The sequence below is a fragment of the Triticum aestivum genome, chromosome 2A (genome assembly GCF_018294505.1).
Source record: "Triticum aestivum cultivar Chinese Spring chromosome 2A, IWGSC CS RefSeq v2.1, whole genome shotgun sequence".
NCBI classification, from domain to species: domain Eukaryota; kingdom Viridiplantae; phylum Streptophyta; class Magnoliopsida; order Poales; family Poaceae; genus Triticum; species Triticum aestivum.
The window spans coordinates 107,783,062-107,803,505 of record NC_057797.1 but is presented as its reverse complement, the minus strand read 5'-3'; the positions used below and the strand labels follow the sequence as shown (position 1 = coordinate 107,803,505).

The 20,444-nt window shown below is 44.7% G+C and overlaps 2 protein-coding genes and 1 non-coding gene across 3 annotated transcripts; all 3 read left to right on the top strand.

Moving 5' to 3' along the window:
- Positions 1-7,782: 7,782 nt before the first annotated feature.
- LOC123184945 (probable calcium-binding protein CML46) lies at positions 7,783-8,751 on the top strand. The gene has a single exon (XM_044596975.1). It carries the CDS (start codon positions 7,904-7,906, stop codon positions 8,522-8,524), a length of 621 nt encoding a protein of 206 aa, XP_044452910.1. The 5' UTR covers positions 7,783-7,903; the 3' UTR covers positions 8,525-8,751.
- A 2,277-nt stretch (positions 8,752-11,028) lies between these two features.
- On the top strand, positions 11,029-11,102 carry TRNAI-AAU (transfer RNA isoleucine (anticodon AAU)). Its single transcript has one exon. It is a non-coding gene; the product is annotated as a tRNA-Ile (tRNA).
- A 5,150-nt stretch (positions 11,103-16,252) lies between these two features.
- LOC123187854 (exosome complex component RRP41-like) lies at positions 16,253-20,191 on the top strand. The gene is made up of 7 exons (XM_044599816.1): positions 16,253-16,543; positions 17,671-17,749; positions 18,547-18,649; positions 18,752-18,872; positions 19,338-19,426; positions 19,522-19,671; positions 19,807-20,191. The coding sequence occupies exons 1-7, from the start codon at positions 16,387-16,389 to the stop codon at positions 19,894-19,896; spliced, it is 789 nt and encodes a 262-aa protein (XP_044455751.1). The 5' UTR covers positions 16,253-16,386; the 3' UTR covers positions 19,897-20,191.
- The last annotated feature ends 253 nt before the right edge of the window (positions 20,192-20,444 follow it).

Here is a 20,444-nt window from a genome sequence, read left to right as displayed (position 1 = left end):
TATACCCAACTGTTTTGGGTGTCCTATGAAGATGCATTTATCCGCTTTGGGTTCGAGCTTATCAGCCTGAAACTTTTTCACATAAGCGTCGCAGCCCCAAACTTTTAAGAAATGACAGCTTAGGTTTCTCTAAACCATAGTTCATATGGTGTCATCTCATCGGAATTACGTGGTGCCCTATTTAAAGTAAATGTGGTTGTCTCTAATGCCTAACCCATAAACTATCGTGGTAATTTGATAAGAGACATCATGGTATGCATCATATCCAATAGGGTGTAGTTATGATGTTCGGACACACCATCACACTATGGTGTTCCAAGCTGTATTAGTTGTGAAACAATTTCCACAATGTCTTAATTCTGTGCCAAACTCGTAATTCAGATATTCATCTCTATGATCATATCATAAATATTTTATCCTCTTGTCACGACGATCTTTCAACTTCACCCTGAAATTACTTGAACCTTTCAATAATTCAGACTTGTGATTCATCAAGTAAATATACTCAACGTCTACTCAAATCATCTGTGAAGTAAGAACATAACGGTATCCACTACACGCCTCAACACTCATTGGACTGCACACATCAAAATGTATTACTTCCAACAAGTTGCTTTCTAGTTCCATTTTACTGAAAACGAGGCTTTCAGTCATCTTGCCCATGTGGTATGATTTGCATGTCTCAAGTGATTCAAAATCAAGTGAGTCCAAACGGTCCATTTGCATGGAGTTTCTTCATGCATATATACCAATAGGCATGGTTCACATGTCTCAAGTGATTCAAAATCAAGTGAGTCCAAAGATCCATCAACATGGAGCTTCTTCATGCGTTTTATACCAATATGACTCAAATTGCAGTGCCACAAGTATGTGGTACTATCATTACTATCTTATATCTTTTGGCATGAACATGTGTATCACTAGGATCGAGATTCAATAAACCATTTTAGGTGCAAGACCATTGAAGGTATTATTCAAATAAATAGAGTAACTATTATTCTCTTTAAATGAATAACCGTATTGCGATAGTCATAATCCAATCATGTCTACGCTCAACGCAAACACCAAATAACAATTATTTAGGTTTAACACCAATCTCGATGGTAGAGGGAGCATGCGATGCTTGATCATATCAACATTGGAAACACTTCCAACACATATCGTCAGCTCACCTTTAGCTAGTCTTCGTTTATTCCGTAGCTTTTATTTCGAGTTACTAACACTTAGCAACCGAACCGGTATCTAATACCCTGGTGCTACTAGGAGTACTAGTAAAGTACACATTAACATAATGTATATCCAATATACTTCTAGCGACAACCTTCTAATCTACCAAGTATCTAGGGTAATTCTGCTCCAGTGGCTGTTCCCCTGATTACAGAAGCACTTAGTCTCGGGTTTGGGTTCAACCTTGGGTTTCTTCACCAGAGCAGCAGCTGAATTGCCGTTTCATGAAGTATCCCTTCTTGCCCTTGCCCTTCTTGAAACTAGTGGTTTCACCAACCATCAACAATTGATGCTCCTTCTTGATTTCTACTTTTGTGGAGTCAAACATTGCGAGTATCTCAAGGATCATCATATATATCCCTGATATATCATAGTTCATCATGAAGCTCTAGCAGCTTGGTGGTAATGACTTTGGAGAAAACATCACTATCTCATCTGGAAGATCAACTCCCACTCGATTCAAATGATTGTTGTACTCAGACAATCTGAGCACAAGCTCAACAATTGAGCTTTTCTCCCTTAGTTTGCAGGCTAAGAAAATCATCGGAGGTCTTATACCTCTTGACGTGGGCACGAGCCTGAAGTTCCAACTTCAGCCCTCGAAACATCTCATATGTTTCGCGACGTTTCAAAACGTCTTCGGTGCCTCAACTCTAAACCGTTTAACTGAACTATCATGTAGTTATCAAAACGTGTATGTCAGATGTTCGCAACATCCACAGACAATGTTCGAGGTTCAGCACACTGAGCGGTGCATTAAGGACATAAGCCTTCTAAGAAGCAATGAGGACAATCCTCAGTTTACGGACCTAGTCCGCATAATTGCTACTATCAACTTTCAACTAAATTTTCTCTAGGAACATATCTAAACAGTAGAACTGAAGCGCGAACTACGACATAATTTGCGAAGACCTTTTGACTATGTTCAGGATAATTAAGTTCATCTTATGAACTCCCACTCAGATAGACATCCCTCTAGTCATCTAAGTGATTACATGATCCGAGTCAACTAGGCCGTGTCCGATCATCACGTGAGACGGACTAGTCATCATCGGTGAACATCTTCATGTTGATCGTATCTACCATACGACTCATGCTCGACCTTTCGGTCTCTTGTGTTCCGAGGCCATGTCTATACATGCTAGGCTCGTCAGGTCAACCTAAGTGTTTCGCGTGTGTAAATCTGTCTTACACCTGTTGTATGTGAACGTTAGAATCTATCACACCCGATCATCACGTGGTGCTTCGAAACAACGAACTGTCGCAACGGTGCACAGTTAGGGGGAACACTTTCTTGAAATTTTAAAGAGGGATCATCTTATTTACTACCGTTGTTCTAAGCAAATAAGATGCATAAACATGATAAACATCACATGCAATCAAATAGTGACATGATATGGCCAATATCATTTTGCTCCTTTTGATCTCCATCTTCGGGGCTCCATGATCATCGTTGTCACCGGCATGACACCATGATCTCCATCATCGTGTCTTCTTGAAGTTGTCTCGTCATCTATTACTTCTACTACTATGGCTAACGCTTTAGCAATAAAGTAAAGTAATTACATGACGTTTAAGTTGACACGCAGGTCATAAATAAATAAAGACAACTCCTATGGCTCCTGCCGGTTGTCATACTCATCGACATGCAAGTCGTGATTCCTATTACAAGAACATGATCAATCTCATACATCACATATCATTCATCATATTCTTCATGGCCATATCACATCACATAGCATACCCTGCAAAAACAAGTTAGACGTCCTCTAATTGTTGTTTGCATGTTTTACGTGGCTGCTATGGGTTTCTAGCAAGAACGTTTCTTACCTACGCAAAGACCACAACGTGATATGCCCATTGCTATTTACCCTTCATAAGGACCCTTTTCATCGAATCCGATCCGACTAAAGTGGGAAAGACAAACACCCGCCAGCCACCTTATGCAACTAGTGCATGTTAGTCGGTGGAACCGGTCTCACGTAAGCGTATGTGTAAGGTTGGTCCGGGCCGCTTCATCACACAATGCCGCCGAATCAAGATTGGACTAGTAACGGTAAGCATATTGAACAAAATTAACGCCCACAACTACTTTGTGTTCTACTCGTGCATAGAATCTACGCAATAGACCTAGCTCATGATGCCACTGTTGGGGAACGTAGCAGAAATTCAAAATTTTCTACGCATCACCAAGATCAATCTATGGAGTCATCTAGCAACGAGGGAGGAGTGTATCTACATACACTTGTAGATCGCGCGCGGAAGCGTTCAAGAGAACGGGGTTGATGGAGTTGTACTCGTCGTGATCCAAATCACCGATGATCCTAGCGCCGAACGGACGGCACCTCCGCGTTCAACACACGTACGGAGCAGCGACGTCTCCTCCTTCTTAATCCAGCAAGGGGGAAGGAGAGGTTGATGGAGTTCCAACAGCACGACGGCGTGGTGGTGGAAGTAGCGGGATTCCAACAGGGCTTCGCCAAGCGCTGCGGGAGGAGGGAGATGTGTCATGGGAGGGAGAGGGAGGCGCCAGGGCTTAGGTATGGTTGCCCTCCCTTCCCCCCGCTATATATAGGGCCAAGGGAGAGGGGGAAGGCGCAGCCTTGGCCCTTCCTCCAAGGAAGGGTGCGGCCCGGGAGGAGTCCATCCTCCTCAAGGCACCTCGGAGGTGCCTTCCCCCTTTAGGACTCTTCCTTTCCTTATCTCTTGGCGCATGGGCCTCTTGGGGCTGGTGCCCTTGGCCCATACAGGCCAAGGCGCACACTCCTACAGCCCATGTGGCCCCCCGGGGTAGGTGGCCCCACCCGGTGGACCCCCGGGACCCTTCCGGTGGTCCCGGTACAATACCGGTGACCCCGAAACTTGTCCCGATGGCCGAAATAGCACTTCCTATATATAATTCTTTACCTCCGGACCATTCCGGAACTCCTCGTGACGTCCGGGATCTCATCCAGGACTCCGAACAACTTTCGGGTTACCGCATACTAATATCTCTATAACCCTAGCGTCACCGAACCTTAAGTGTGTAGACCCTACGGGTTCGGGAGACATGCAGGCATGACCGAGATGACTCTCCGGTCAATAACCAACAGCGGGATCTGGATACCCATGTTGGCTCCCACATGTTCCACGATGATCTCATCGGATGAACCACGATGTCAAGGACTTAATCAATCCCGTATACAATTCCCTTTGTCTAGCGATACGATACTTGCCCGAGATTCGATCGTCGGTATCCCGATACCTTGTTCAATCTCGTTACCGGCAAGTCTCTTTACTCGTTCCGTAACACATCATCCCGTGATCAACTCCTTGGTCACATTGTGCACATGATGATGTCCTACCGAGTGGGCCCAGAGATACCTCTCCGTCACACGGAGTGATAAATCCCAGTCTCGATTCGTGCCCACCCAACAGACACTTTCGGAGATACCCGTAGTGTACCTTTATAGCCACCCAGTTACGTTGTGACGTTTGGCACACCCAAAGCACTCCTACAGTATCCGGGAGTTGCACAATCTCATGGTCTAAGGAAATGATACTTGACATTAGAAAAGCTTTAGCGTACGAACTACACGATCTAGTGCTATGCTTAGGATTGGGTCTTGTCCATCACATCATTCTCCTAATGATGTGATCCCGTTATCAACGACATCCAATGTCCATGGTCAGGAAACCGTAACCATCTATTGATCAACAAGCTAGTCAACTAGAGGCTTACTAGGGACATGGTGTTGTCTATGTATCCACACATGTATCTGAGTTTCCTATCAATACAATTCTAGCATGGATAATAAACGATTATCATGAACAAGGAAATATAATAATAATCAATTTATTATTGCCTCTAGGGCATATTTCCAACAACCATGCAAGCAACTTGTGAGTCCATTGCTAAATGATCATTGGAGGATCAACCATAGTTTGACATATTGCTTGATGAGATTAAGATCATTGGTGCATATTTTGGATGATATGTGCGCATGTAAAACTATGATGGTTAGTGCATATTTTAAAGGATATTTTTCATATGTAAGACTATGATGGTTCATGCTTATTTGGATGCCATGTTTCATAGGCATATTTTGGATAATATGTTTCTACAATCATTACATTTGTAGATTATTTAATATTTCATATATGGTTATTTTTTTGCCAATTCTCCATTCATGTAGTCAAAACAGCTAACTGCTCTTTATTCTGCATATAAACATCATACTCATCAACAAGTCATATTATTAATATTTCACAACACACATACAACTCCTACAGCTGCACAACGGCACAGTAAACAAACACACAACTTCAGATTCTCGGGAATCCAGAGATACAACGAATTTCCTGAAATTCATAGCAGGAATTTTGCAACTCAAATAAAGTGGATCTAATTCTCGAAGGATTCTTCGAAATCCCTTTTTCCATTTTCTTTCTATACACTCATTGATAATTAGTGTTGCTGCATTTCCAACCCCTAAAAGTATCTCCAATCGCGTCCCCAGGGAGGCCTCCCCAGACGATTTTTTCGCGCCGGCGCCAAAAAAACGGTCCAGTCGCGCCCCCAGGAGCCCGATTTTCGTCGGCCTAGGCCGAAATCAGCGCCGGTGGACCCAGGCCGAACCCGGCGCGCCGGGGGGCGCCGGGGCGAGAGGTTTTGGTGCGAAAAAGCCGCGGGCCAGCCGCGTCAGTGACACCGCGCCTCGTCGTCCCCCAACGCATCGGTTTTCCGCGGGGAATCAATGGCAAGGCTGTCGCCGGTCAGCCTTGCCATTGATTCCTCACGGGCGGCGCGTCACGGGACGGCCCGCCGATGCCTCCCCTCCCTCGCACGCATACACACGGGCGCGGCGCGGCTATATAAGCCGGTGGCCTCACTCTCCTGTGGCCACACTAGCCCCGCCCTCACCGCCGAGCTCTACTTCTCCCGAGCGCCGCCGCCGAGCCCTCCCTCTCCCTCTCCCTCTCCCTCTCCCTCTCCCTCTCCCGTGAGCCGCCACCCATCCCCTCCCTCCCCCTCTCCCGATGGCCGAGCGTTTCCTCGGAGACGAGGCAGCGGCCAACGGCTTCGGCCGTCGCATGCTCCGCGAACAGGAGGCGTGGCTCCTGTTCCAGGTGAACATCCCAGCGCCGCCGGACATGCGCACCGGGCCGACGGGCTGGAGGCTCAGCAACGGGGGAGTGCCCATTCCCCCATTGCCCGACGCCGTGGCCAAACCCTCCTACTTCGCCGACGAGGTCGAGGTCATGCGCGCCTCCCTCACCGACGCCCAGCTCTCCCTCCCCCAGTACGCCGCCGACAACCACGCGGCTTGGGCGGCGTACTTCGAGTGCCGTCAGCAGCAGCGGCTGGCATCCACCAACGGCGCGGCGGGGGTCAGCGGCCTGAAGAACAGCGAGGGGCACCACCTGTGATGGGGCGTCCCCGGCCGCACACTCGAGGGCGTGCTGACGCACCTCGAGGGCGGCAACAACCCGCCGTTGGCGTACCCCCCGGCGAGGGCGACCGCCCAAGCGCACCGCCGACGCGACGGGCCATGGGTGACAAGGGGGTTCGGCGCCTCCTCTTCTTCCTCCTCCTCGCGCTCTTCCTCGCACTCCTCCGGCACTCCGGCGCTGCTCGGCTTCAATGCCGAGCCTGCGGCGGAGACGCCGCTCGGCCGGCGCACTCGCAGCGCCGGCATCATCATCAACGAGGGCGGCCGGCGCGCCTCCTCATCGGCTCCTCCTCCGCGCTTTGTCAAGGCAAAAACGGAGCCGGGGCTCGCGTCGGTGAAGGCGGAGCCGGGTCTCCCCGCCATGAAGACGGAGCACGGCGAGGTCGAGCTCGACGACGACGCGGCTCTTGAATGGGCACGCCGGGACTCCCTGAAGATGGCGAGGGAGCGCCAGTGCGCCTCCCTGCGGCGCTTCGCGGAGCGCCGCCGGGGCCGCGACGAAGGAGTCGTCGTCGTCATCGACGACAGCGACGACGACGACGCGTCGCCGCCGCCACCAGTCCGCCATGGCGACGCCGGGGCCAGCAGGGGCGCCCGCGTCAAGGAGGAGAAGGGCAACGATGACGACGGCGGTGACGATGGCGGCGACGACGGCGACTACTCGACGTTCAGCCAGTTTCTTTTTTAAATTAGTTTATATATTTGATATGTAATGAAAATCCATGAACTTTGTTGAAATATATGCCCTAGTTGGCCAAAATTTGTCGTGTTTAGCCGAACTTCGCCGAACTTTACCGAACTTTGCTATATACTTTTATTTTTTGAACGCGCCTGGGCAGCCCTGGGGCCGACGGCTGGGGACCAACTCGTCCTCGGGCCGATTTTTTGTGCCAGCTATCCCCAGACGGCGATTTTAGACGCCCCCTACGGGTCAACGGCTGAAGATGCTCTAACCATCACTCTCACGCCTGGGGAAGCACGCACGCAGCTTCCCTCGAGCGCGCCGTGCCAAGTTGCCAACTCCACAACGCCATGCAAATATGCAATGCAAAGGGAGCTTCCTCCCTCCACGACTTGTTTACTCCATGATCGAGCTCGGGCCTCTCATATAAACCCCCCGCCCTCCCTCCGTCTTCACACACACCATCGTTCGTCCTCACCTCACCTTGTACACGCGCGCAGCATTGTCCATTCTAGCCGGCGCCAACTGTTTGTTCGACACCAGTGAACTCTCAAGTCTAGCGATGGCAGACGCGACTGCGCCGCGACCGTTCCTCCGCCGCGTGCTCTCGTTCCGGGAGCCGCTGCAGCTCCAGCTCATCCCCTACCTCGTCGGCTTCCTCGGCACCGTCGCGTCCGCCTTCTTCCACAGCTACGCCTCCTTCCTGCAGTCCTTCGCCAGGTCCATCGTCGTCCCGTCGCCGGCCGCTTACGCCAAGTGCGCGTACGCAACCTCGTCGGCGGCGCACGTCGCACCGTGCTGCGAGGACGTCCACGCTGAGGAGGAGGAGGAGGACGAGGAGCTGAGGAAGGAAGAGGTGGAGGCGATCATGGCCAGGATCGGGCTGGGAGTGACCGCCGCCGGGGACGGTCTGAGTGCCACGCTGGGCCACGCCGAGGTGTCACGGCTGTTCGACGCCGAGGAGCCGAGCTTCGCGGAGGTGCGGCGCGCGTTCGCCGTGTTCGACGGCGACGCGGACGGGTTCATCGGCGCGGCGGACCTGCAGGGCGCCCTGGCGAGGCTCGGGTTCCCGGAGGTCGACGACGCCGCGTGCAGGGCCATGATCTCGTCGAGCTGCGGGTCCAGGGACGGCAGGATGAACCTGTTCCAGTTCGTCCGGTTCCTCGAGGACGGCCTCTGCTGACGGATCGGCCGAGCCGAGGCAGCCTCTCTTTTCGTTCCGGTGCACGGTGCGCCGCTCAGCTGGCGCGCGGCAGAAGATGGGGGTTCTTGATTGTCCTGTTTTTCCTTCTGCCACGCGACGAGTTGGGGGTGGATGGATTGTGCAACAAATTAACGCACTAATTCTCGAGCTTATTAATGGAATCGAACTGATTTCGCCAATTGATCATAACTAAATCTTTGATTATACACATTGCTCCCAAAATCGACCGGTGGTTTGCTTCACTTTCACGTACCAATGATCTTGCCTTTTGGCGTAGTCATCGAATCTGTCTCTGCCAAATCGTGTCGATAAATCAAGCCTGACAGTTCAATCCTCAGACCTGAGAGCATATTATTTGGGTCCCTGTGCAACACGATACAAACAAAGAGGCCACCGACTCCCGGCGAATCTCTTCCTCAGAGCAGGCTGCTATTTCGTCCCGCCATCACAAGGAAGCTTCCTCGGAGCTGCTCGCGGTGTACGAACTAGGAAAATTTGGTGAGGTTGACACCTACAGAAGGGTCCGAGGCTGCGCAGCCACCCCCGTTAAGTGTGTGGAAGCACCCCGCAAAAAAAAAAAACAAGCCATTAAAAAGGGGTATTAAGCAACCGCAAAAAAATAGGGGTATTAAGAACATCCTCCCCAAAGAAAGATTGCACAACATTAAGGCGAGTGCCAAAAAACAGAAATGAAAAGGCTTACTCGGTTTATCGAGTCAAAACAGGACGAGAAGCTAAACAACTCCTAGCTAAACTAGGCCTAAAACATCACAATGCATATAAATATCAAAAGGCCAACACGCCCATGTCACTCCTGGCTAGGCACTCGAGCGACTTCGCCGCTACCAGGTGGCACACTAAAAAATAGTCGTATTATACCAAGCTAACACAAGCATGTTTGCGAACCTCGACGATACCGGAGAGGACTGATATGTCCGATAGAGTGAACTTATGCCGCCCCAATCCTTCAAGGTTGGCAAATATAACTTGCTTGACGTTCCTTGCCTTCTTGCATGTGGAGGGTCCTCCTACCGCCCTCACAGAGATGTCATGCTAGCAGTCACCGACAACCTCTGCGAGCCCCAGTCCCTCTAGCTGAATCCAACTCCATGACAATGTCCCCAAGAGCGAAATGATGCCGAGCAAAGTTAATAACATCGCCATCTTTCGATCTGGGAGACCGGATCTAGGGTTTCCCTAAAAATATGTTCGGAGGGGGAGGACTCCAACATTGACACCTCTAAAAAAGGAATGACACCCGTAGGCACCACCACTGACTTCGACTGCAGCCGGAGCGTCGGAGCTATGCTGGCGTCAGTGCATACAAGGCATAAGAGAGGAGAGGAAGATGGCAGGTCGGACGATTTGAAGTGATTTGGGATGTGTCTGGCCTTTCCATATTTGCCCCCACATATGGACCGGGTTTGAAGGGTGTCGGACAGTCCGGGTGTTTGAGTTGAGTATGTGGGTCCGGTTAAGTGGCAATTTCGTGACTTGATAGTAATCGTACTGTCCGTCCGGATATGTACAGGAGATTTAAGGGGTCCAGCTTCTTAAACCGCCACATACATGCACCTCACAATGACTACCATCTTTTCTTGTGATATAATTGGGCCAGAAAGGCACAACGACTACGAGCAATGCTTTTGTTTTTCATCGTTTGCGTCCTTTGGCCGGCCCATTTGCCGGTTTCAGGTGGTTTTTCCTCTGTTTTTCTCCTTTCACTTTTTCCTACACATGTTTAACTTTTTTATTTTTATCTTTGTTTATTTTTTATAATTTTTAATTTCCAAAATTTTCTATAGTACATGAACATATATCCACACGTGCATGAATATATTTTTTGAATATGTTTTTTTCCTTCTTAAAAGTACATGTACTTTTTTAAATAATGAAATTTATTTTTGTATACACAATATTATTTAAATATGTGATGAGTATTTTATTTCATATATAACAATATTCAATTGTATTTGTGTGAACATTTTTTTCATCTTCATAATCAAATAAAAAAAATTGAGGACGTAAACCGGGCCATCTTAGGAAACTAAATTTTCAGGTTGCACAGGCACATCTTAGGCAGGGGTTCACAATATTTCAATCCAACATATGCATGGATTGGAGTTCCTATGAAAGCCGATGGATCCAAAATCGACATCCTTAAGTGCATGTATAAAGATGCTGCTAACTCCCCTATGCTGGCTGAGGTGAAAGCGCTCCACCTTGTTGCAGAAACTGCTCAAGAATTATGGATTCAAGAAGTCACGTTTCTTACAGACAATCAAACCCTTGCAAAGGCTGCTGATTCAAAAGATCTTGGATTGGTCCAGTCTAGTGGGAGATCAGATCAAAAGTTAATATCTAGTCGATTTATCACATCCCAAGGGATCTAAATAGCACGAAGGAATCCAACAGCTAATTCTAAATGACCCTGCCATCGCCAGTTCACTGTTTTAAAATCTCTAAACAAATTAAATCAATCAGGCCTATTAGCTCAGCTGGTTAGAGCGTCTTGCTAATAACGCGAAGGTCGCAGGTTCGAGACCTGCATGTGCCAACATATTTTGAAATTTTTATTATTTTCTTAATATTATTGTTTGTAACAGTTTTCCATAATTTTTTAGCAGTTTCCCTTTCAGCCTCTTCATATTTCTAAGAGCCGGCCGAGTCCAATATCAAAATTCAGTGTTCTCACGCACAAGGAGAGCTCGGAGGGCCAGCCCATTTAGCACAAGGTGAGCTAATGCACTGTAGCGAACTATATATTTTTCCTTTGCTCCCCTAAAAAATCTTTGCGAAAAAGCTATATATTTTCCTGATTCTAAAAAAACTATATATTATACTTTTTGTCCTCACTAGCAAAAATGCCCGTGCGTTGCAACGGGAGCAAAAAAATATCAGTCGTTTTCCTTTTTTCGGTTTGAGAAAAAAGGTAGGAAAACCAAAACAGGAGGTGCAGTTCGAGCCCAATATCAAAGTTCAGTGTTCTCGTGCACAAGGAGAGCACGGAGGGCCGGCCCATTTAGCACAAGGTGAGCCAATGCACTGCAGTGAACTATATTTTTTTTTCTTTGGTCCCCTAATAATCTTTGCTAAAAAAGCTATATATTTTCCTGATTCTAAAAAAATTATATATTTTCCTTTTTGTTCTCAACTAGCGAAAATGCCTTTGCGTTGCAAGGGGAGCAAAAAATATGAACCATTTTCCTTTTTTGGTTTGAGAAAAAAAGTAGGAAAACCAAAACGGGAGGTGCAGTTTAGCTAGAAAAAAACCGGTGAGGATATGGAGGTCATGAGTTGGAGTGGAGATGGATGGATGAGGCGACATATATTTTGAAATTTTTATTATTTTCTTAATATTATTGTTTGTAACAGTTTTCCATAATTTTTAGCAGTTTCCCTTTCAGCCTCTTCATATTTCTAAGAGCCGGCCGAGTCCAATATCAAAATTCAGTGTTCTCACGCACAAGGAGAGCTCGGAGGGCCAGCCCATTTAGCACAAGGTGAGCTAATGCACTGTAGCGAACTATATATTTTTCCTTTGCTCCCCTAAAAAATCTTTGCGAAAAAGCTATATATTTTCCTGATTCTAAAAAAACTATATATTATACTTTTGTCCTCACTAGCAAAAATGCCCGTGCGTTGCAACGGGAGCAAAAAAATATCAGTCGTTTTCCTTTTTTCGGTTTGAGAAAAAAGGTAGGAAAACCAAAACAGGAGGTGCAGTTCGAGCCCAATATCAAAGTTCAGTGTTCTCGTGCACAAGGAGAGCTCGGAGGGCCGGCCCATTTAGCACAAGGTGAGCCAATGCACTGCAGTGAACTATATTTTTTTTTCTTTGGTCCCCTAATAATCTTTGCTAAAAAAGCTATATATTTTCCTGATTCTAAAAAAATTATATATTTTCCTTTTTGTTCTCAACTAGCGAAAATGCCTTTGCGTTGCAAGGGGAGCAAAAAAATATGAACCATTTTCCTTTTTTGGTTTGAGAAAAAAAGTAGGAAAACCAAAACGGGAGGTGCAGTTTAGCTAGAAAAAAACCGGTGAGGATATGGAGGTCATGAGTTGGAGTGGAGATGGATGGATGAGGCGACATATATTTTGAAATTTTTATTATTTTCTTAATATTATTGTTTGTAACAGTTTTCCATAATTTTTTAGCAGTTTCCCTTTCAGCCTCTTCATATTTCTAAGAGCCGGCCGAGTCCAATATCAAAATTCAGTGTTCTCACGCACAAGGAGAGCTCGGAGGGCCAGCCCATTTAGCACAAGGTGAGCTAATGCACTGTAGCGAACTATATATTTTTCCTTTGCTCCCCTAAAAAATCTTTGCGAAAAAGCTATATATTTTCCTGATTCTAAAAAAACTATATATTATACTTTTTGTCCTCACTAGCAAAAATGCCCGTGCGTTGCAATGGGAGCAAAAAAATATCAGTCGTTTTCCTTTTTTCGGTTTGAGAAAAAAGGTAGGAAAACCAAAACAGGAGGTGCAGTTCGAGCCCAATATCAAAGTTCAGTGTTCTCGTGCACAAGGAGAGCTCGGAGGGCCGGCCCATTTAGCACAAGGTGAGCCAATGCACTGCAGTGAACTATATATTTTTTTCTTTGCTCCCCTAATAATCTTTGCTAAAAAAGCTATATATTTTCCTGATTCTAAAAAAATTATATATTTTCCTTTTTGTTCTCAACTAGCGAAAATGCCTTTGCGTTGCAAGGGGAGCAAAAAAATATGAACCATTTTCCTTTTTTGGTTTGAGAAAAAAAGTAGGAAAACCAAAACGGGAGGTGCAGTTTAGCTAGAAAAAAACCGGTGAGGATATGGAGGTCATGAGTTGGAGTGGAGATGGATGGATGAGGCGACATATATATCTGCCTTTAATAGTATGAATATTATGGCCACATGGATCAACTTTCTTATTGCCTGAGAGATTAGATAAGGGAAGATGGCAGACCAATGCTTATAGATTCGGAGATTGACTTCTAACGCTTTGTCTGAGTCAATCCTATGACCACTTTCGCCCGAAACATGAATTCTAGTCTATCTAAGTCAGAGAAGGTGCTAACCACTGTCTTTGTTGTTCGTTACTACTCCCTCCGTTCCATAATATAAGAACGTTTTTAAGACTACTGTAATGCAAAAAATGTTCTTATATTATGGGACAGAGGGAGTAGTCCGTAGTACTTGGGTCCCAACAAATTATTGTTGTACGTACGCAATTGGGTCGGGCTACACAACTGGGTCGGGCTAGTCATAAAGCTCCATGTTTTATTGCAAGATCTCCATGAAAGAATGATTGTTGTGTGGACTGAGCGGGTGTAGTCCGTGATATTGAAGAGTGAAGTCATGGTGAACATGCGCCTATGGTTAGTCAAGGAGATCGTGAGTGAGCATGAAGAACCCAATAGTAAACATCACCTTCGGCCACAAACGCTGAGAAGCGAATGTTGGTGTACACAATACAAAAAGAGTTGAAAACAAATCTTGAACTTGTAGACACAAGCTAAATCGAATCCTGAACACCTAATCCCCCAAATTAGCAAACCGAACTCTATTATCTCGATCTATTTTGAACCTTAAGAGTGTTTAGCTGGTATTCACTAATGTGGCAAGTCAAACCCTAAGATCATTGATTGAGTCGTGCATTCCTCCATTTGTTCTGATTACTCCTTGTTTCAGGCTTCCCCTTTTTTTCTTTCATTTTCACTTCCTTTTATTTATTCACCGTTTTCTTCCTTTTTTTATGTTTTCTTTGTTATATCCTTTTATTTTTGTCTCGGTTTTATCTGGTTTTCTTGTTTTCTTTTGTTTCCTTCTCCTTTTCTTGTGTTTTTTTATGTTTTCTTTCTTAGTTTTTCTTTTGTTTCTGCTTCAATTTTCTTTGAGTTTTTTCAACACAAGTCCACATTTTTCGTATACATCAAGTACATTTTTAACACATGTTCAACAATTTCGCGGTTAACGTTTTTTTACAAATATATGTTTGATGCCAATTTTCCCTTTTCATACACATCATACATTTTTTATATACAGCAGGAACATTTTTTATACACATAATTAACATTTTTCAAATACATGATTAACATTTTTATATATGTTTTTATATCTACTTTTTTACATACACCTTATACATTTTTGTATACATCAGGAGAATTGTCTAATATTTCTAGAATACATGATGAACATTTTTTCATATTTATGTTTTAATGTCTATTTTCCATACATGTTGTACATTTTTCATATACATTATAACCATTTTTACGCATGTTTGACATTTTTAAATATATTATTAGCATTTTTCATTTTATGTTTTGATGTCTACCTTTTTAAAACACATGGTACATTTACACACACCTTGTCAATTTTTGTATACATGAGAAACATTATACTCCCTTCGTCTGAAAATACTTGTCATCAAAATGGATGAAAGGGAATGTATCTAGATGTATTTTAATTCTAGATGCATCTTTTTTTATCTATTTTGATGACAAGTATTTTTGGATGGAGGGAGTATATATATATTTAAAAAATATAAATGCATGATTACCATTTTTCATATTTTTTAATATATATGTATATTATATACTTTGTACATTTTTGTATATAGTAGAAACATTTTTTTGTACATGTCTACCATTTTTCAAAATTTCATGTCAAATGTATATATATTTATAAAGGACATGGGGCATGATGGTAATTACTACTAGGTGATAGGATGTATTTTCCTTATTTATAAATATAAATATATACGTATATTCCAAATATACACAAAATAAGGATGGACGGGGTGGATCGCTATGGCCAGGCCAACTTCTACGCACGAGCCGCGCCCAACCGACCATCCTAGGGCTTGCCGAACTGAACAATCCTGGGTTCGACTTGCCATGTCGACAATCCTTATTTGGGAAAATACCTTAACCGTGAAAATTATTAAATGTGTATTAGAAAATGTATATGAAATTTGTTAAACGTAAAAAGTCTATCTTTTCACACGTAATCTCAGTCTAAACTTTTCACAGTTTCTTGTGCCTTCCGCCGGTGACACCACCGGTCTACCTCGTCTTCTGTGATCTTAGAACCATGGAGGCATGGTGGATCCCGGTCCTTGCCGATGGGAGAACTCCGTTTTTCATGCTTTTTTTGGTTTTGTTAAGAGTTTGTGTCCTGCTCAGAGAGACGAGACGACAACGACTCTCTGAAGATGAAATAAAATTCTCCCCATCTAGTCCCCGTCCCGGTGGTGTTTCTAGCATAGTCGAAGGGAGTGTGAAGATTTGTCTCCGACGGATCTTGCGGGATTTCGGTCGGCATTTGTCTTCAGTGGGTCCACGTGGATCTTGTCTTCATTCGTCTATGTGTGTGTGTCTGTAGGCTGAATCCTTTTGATCAACGCTTTTCTTCATCGGCGGCGATTGCTGTTCTGGTGTGCTGCTCCTATAAGGCCTTAACACCATGACTTTTCGGATGTCTATTACAATTCGGCTTCAATGAGAGAGGGACGAAGACGGTGACGCGTTTTTGGCTCGCTCCAATGCTTGTAGTCGTTGTTAGATGGTCTACGGATTTTTCTGGTGTTCTTTCTACTACGTTGACAGTTAATGAATAAATCAGTAGTTTTCTAAAAGAGAAAAACAAGAAAAAACTGGGTCGAGGCCTGAGGTCCGGGGGCCCTGGGCGGTCGCCGTTCCACTGGGTCGAACCGGAGCTGTATGCTTTCCGTTTATACGAATCTAAAAGCAGCGACCTCATCCCTCCACCCTCGCCGTAACAGCACAGACAAGCCCTAGGGTTTTAGCACTGCTCGAGCGCGCGGCCGGCGACGCAGACACACTTTCCGGCCATGTCGGCGGCGGCGGCAGCTGCGGACACGTACTCCCCGGCCGCGGAGGCTGGGAGCAAGCGCCGGGAGAGGAGGGAGGAGCTGCGGCGCCACCTCGCCGAGGACGCCGATTGGCCCCGCGCCGACGGCCGCTCCTTGCACGACTGCCGCCCCGCATGTAACTACCCCACTCCTGCATCTCTCTATGTCATTCCTTGCGTGCGCACCTCCGTATAATGCTCTGCTTCGTGCTCAACAATCTCCGTTGAGCGCCTGTCCCTTTGCTTGGACAGCACCTGTGGTGTTCGACGTTATGCATGAGCAGTGAGCGCATGTCTGATGCAACGCTGATATCCAGTTCTTTTGGGTTCTGCGGTCTTTTAGGATTTGTACTGTGGAATGCCTGTGTGACCACGTCGTTTTGTTGTGTGTCCTGTGTCATGTATGCTGCCGTATCTCTTGACAGACATGTTGCTTGGCATGGCTTGCGGCCTGGCGTTCCTTGTGCACTCCTGGGCTAGTGATTTATTCAGGCTAAACCTGTCATGGCTTGTCGCCTGGCGTTCCTTGTGCACTCCTGGACAGATGCTTTATTAATTTGAATTGGATCCATGACTATGGGCCACTTGCACTTTCAGTTGACTAGATGGTGGAACTCCTGGATTTCATGCTTTCGTGGTGCTTCTCCAGTACTCAGCCAAAGGGTTATATGTTATGTTCAACGGTGTTCCTTCGGAGAATCTGTACTCTGCTATCTGTTTCTGCAGATGATGCTATAATGCTATTGCTCTTGGGGAATACTGAAGGTGTAAGACAGTTTGCCCTAGATGATGATTTTCTACAGCATTCTAGATGTGTCCTGCTGGCTTTTCTAGCCTTCACTCGCCTTACACTGATGTTGTGCTTTTCTGCTTTGAACGAAAAACATGCATGGATTCAACTTGCAAAGTGTTGAACACGACGGATTTATGCTTAGCCTTGTGCCAGTTTTCTCAATGCTTGATTTTAGTTATAAAATGTTCAAAACATGGTGATTTGTAGATATATGCTAAACCAGTTTGCTTGTAGTAAAACACCGTACAATTTTCAGGGCTGAATACAATTTTGCGTGTGTGTATTATTATGATATATAACATGCTTGCACACATTTCTTTGATATATTATCTGAAAGTTTGCTTCACAACCTCTCCCTCTCTCTTCTCGTAACCTTGACCAGAAAATATTGCTTATTGTTCTATAAACTTTGTCGAAACTGCGTTTGTATCTTCAATTCTAAGTCGTTTTTGATTTAATTGTATGTTGCAGTTATGCAAACAGGGCCAACTACTGCTGCATCAGGGTCTGCTTATGCAGAATTTGGGAAGACAAAGGTCATTGTGTCAGTGTAAGTTTAACAGCATTTTTCTTTTCTCATTGTATGTATGTTGTATGGTTTTGATTGCAAGTGTGAAATAAATGTCTTATATTTTATTCTAGAAAAAATATATCTTCCGTTACTTCAGTTTTCTATTTCAACATAAATTTAGAGGTATGCCAAATTCATCCTTGGAGGTTATTCCAGATTGACAATTTAAGTAGTTATCTGAGTGTTGATGGAATAAAATATCACCAAGTTAAGGTCAACTGATATATATTTACAAGCTCTTTGTTTGGACTCGAAAATGCTTATACTTTGCTAAGCAACGGAGAACATTGCATGTTCATCTTGAATCCATTTATTTCCTATCATTCTGAGTGTGCAAAGACATGCAAGTATTTTATAATCTCGTGCTCTCATCAGTTATCACTTCAGAGTTTTGACTACATGGCTAAATCTTTCTCAATAGGCAAAATCTCAAATTCACAAAGATATCTTGAACTTTGAAGTCCTTTAGCTTCAACATGTGCTTCCTAGCTTTGTAGTCAATTCGATGTATTGGATTGTGCAGTCTTGTTGGATTTATCTTATTGATTGATTGGTCAGCATGGTTTTAAATAGCATGCTGTAGCACACTATAGTGTTTAGAAGAGGTCCGGTGCTAAGGGGCACTGGTCTAAACACATGAACACACACTTTAATAGCGTGCTATAGCATTGTTATAGCATGCTATAGCGTTTAGAAGAGGTCCACCGCTAAGAGGCATATCCTGCTATTTAAAACTATGTTGGTCAGTCATGCTTATTTATTTATCATCTTTGCAGGTTTGGCCCAAGGGAGAGCAAGAAAGCAATGCTGTACAGTGACACTGGTAGGCTCAATTGCAGTGTGAGCTATACAACATTTGCCACTGGTATACGTGGACAGGTATGCTGTTTAATTAGCTCTCATCGATTCTATTTGGAGAATATTCTTAGTCAATCACATATATTTGAAAGTAAAGATTGATAGCATGCATCTTCATTTCAGGGGCTGGAAAACAAGGAGTACTCTGGAATGCTTCACAAAGCCCTGGAAGGCGCAGTAATGCTACATACTTTTCCGAAGACAACTGTTGATGTTTTTGCGTTGGTTCTTGAGTCTGGTGGCAGTATGATACTATTCATGGCTTTGCTTTTGGTTTTCAGTATATTACACTAGTTGCATATTGCATCTTTCTACTTGGAAATGCTCCTAAATTAATTTTCCAGTGCTTATTCAGAAATTGTGTTCATATTCTTACTCATCTTAGCGTCACTGACGCAGTATGTTCTTGGTCTTGTAATATAAGTTAAAGCTGAGTTATATTACTCACAAGTTCATAGTATGAACGTGCTGTTTTCTCGTAGTCATTACTAATTTGAGGAAAAGTGAACATATTTAGGTAGGTAAGTAATGAGTTATTACTTTTGAGTCTGCATTTCATCACATTTGTCGATACATTTTGTATCTCTAATTCTCTATCCATATATTATTTGACAGAAGCCTTTATCCCCCACCATTTCTTTCCGCGGTACCATACTTTCTGATAAAAAGAAGAAACTACTGTCATCCTTACCACTCTCTTTTATTTCAGGCGATCTTCCCATTATAATATCTTGCGCTAGTCTTGCACTGGCAGATGCTGGGATTATGATGTATGACCTTGTTACATCAGTATCCGTGGTATGCCCTCACACTCTCTCTGCTTTATGACACATGTACTTCTGCCGAGAGATATTTAAACTGGAAGTTGATCAGTTTCAACTTCGATCTGCCAGTCCTGTTTAGGGAAGAACGTTCTCATCGATCCAACCTCAGACGAGGAGGCATGGCAAGACGGAGGCCTTATGGTATCTTACATGCCGGCCCGCAAGGAGATTACACAACTTACGCTGACTGGGGAGTGGACTGACGGCAAAATCACCAATGTGTGTTATCTATCTACTGCATTATCTGAGATACACAATTTCTTGATGCTTCGATTAGAATTGCTTGACTCTCGTATATAGAAATGCCAAAGCAACAACAATCATACTAACTTCTTTGTCTTTGATCATCAACAGGCAGTAGAGCTCTGTATGGATGCTTGCAGTAAGCTCTGCGAGATATTGCGGGAGCGCTTGAAAGACCCTGCGAGCTTGGCGAGCGAATGACATTTGAGCAGACACATGTTTTCAGAACCACAACAGATATCCTTAGCTGTAGAAATTCTGTAGGCAAGGGAGGCCAGGCCTGATGTTTGGAGGAGCACATTTTACATGGCCGTGGTGATTGTTTCTTTTGGCAAAAGAGCAAATTGTTGTTAAGGCAAGAGAAAACGCTTCCTAGGTTTACATGCCATGTGCTGTAGAGTACTATGAATTCGGAACCTGAGACTTTTCGGAACTTTGTATTATTCCATGGATTGTTTATGATGTCAAAGCTATTGCCCTATATTTTGGGCTGGGAGCCTGGGATGCTATAAATTTTTGGGCTGGGAGCCTGGGATGCTATAAAATTTTGAGCTGGGAGCCTGGGATGTATCTCGTTGCTGTTCGGCTGGTACGAGCAGCTTGTATTTACCACTTCACCTTCCAGTTGCAGTTTCAGCAAGAGTTCCTCTAAAAGAAACATTTTTTTTTGTGAATTCTAAAGGAAAAGAAACATTTTCAACAAGAATGTTGGTGCTAAATGATGCTTGCTGGTGAATTATCATGAAGCC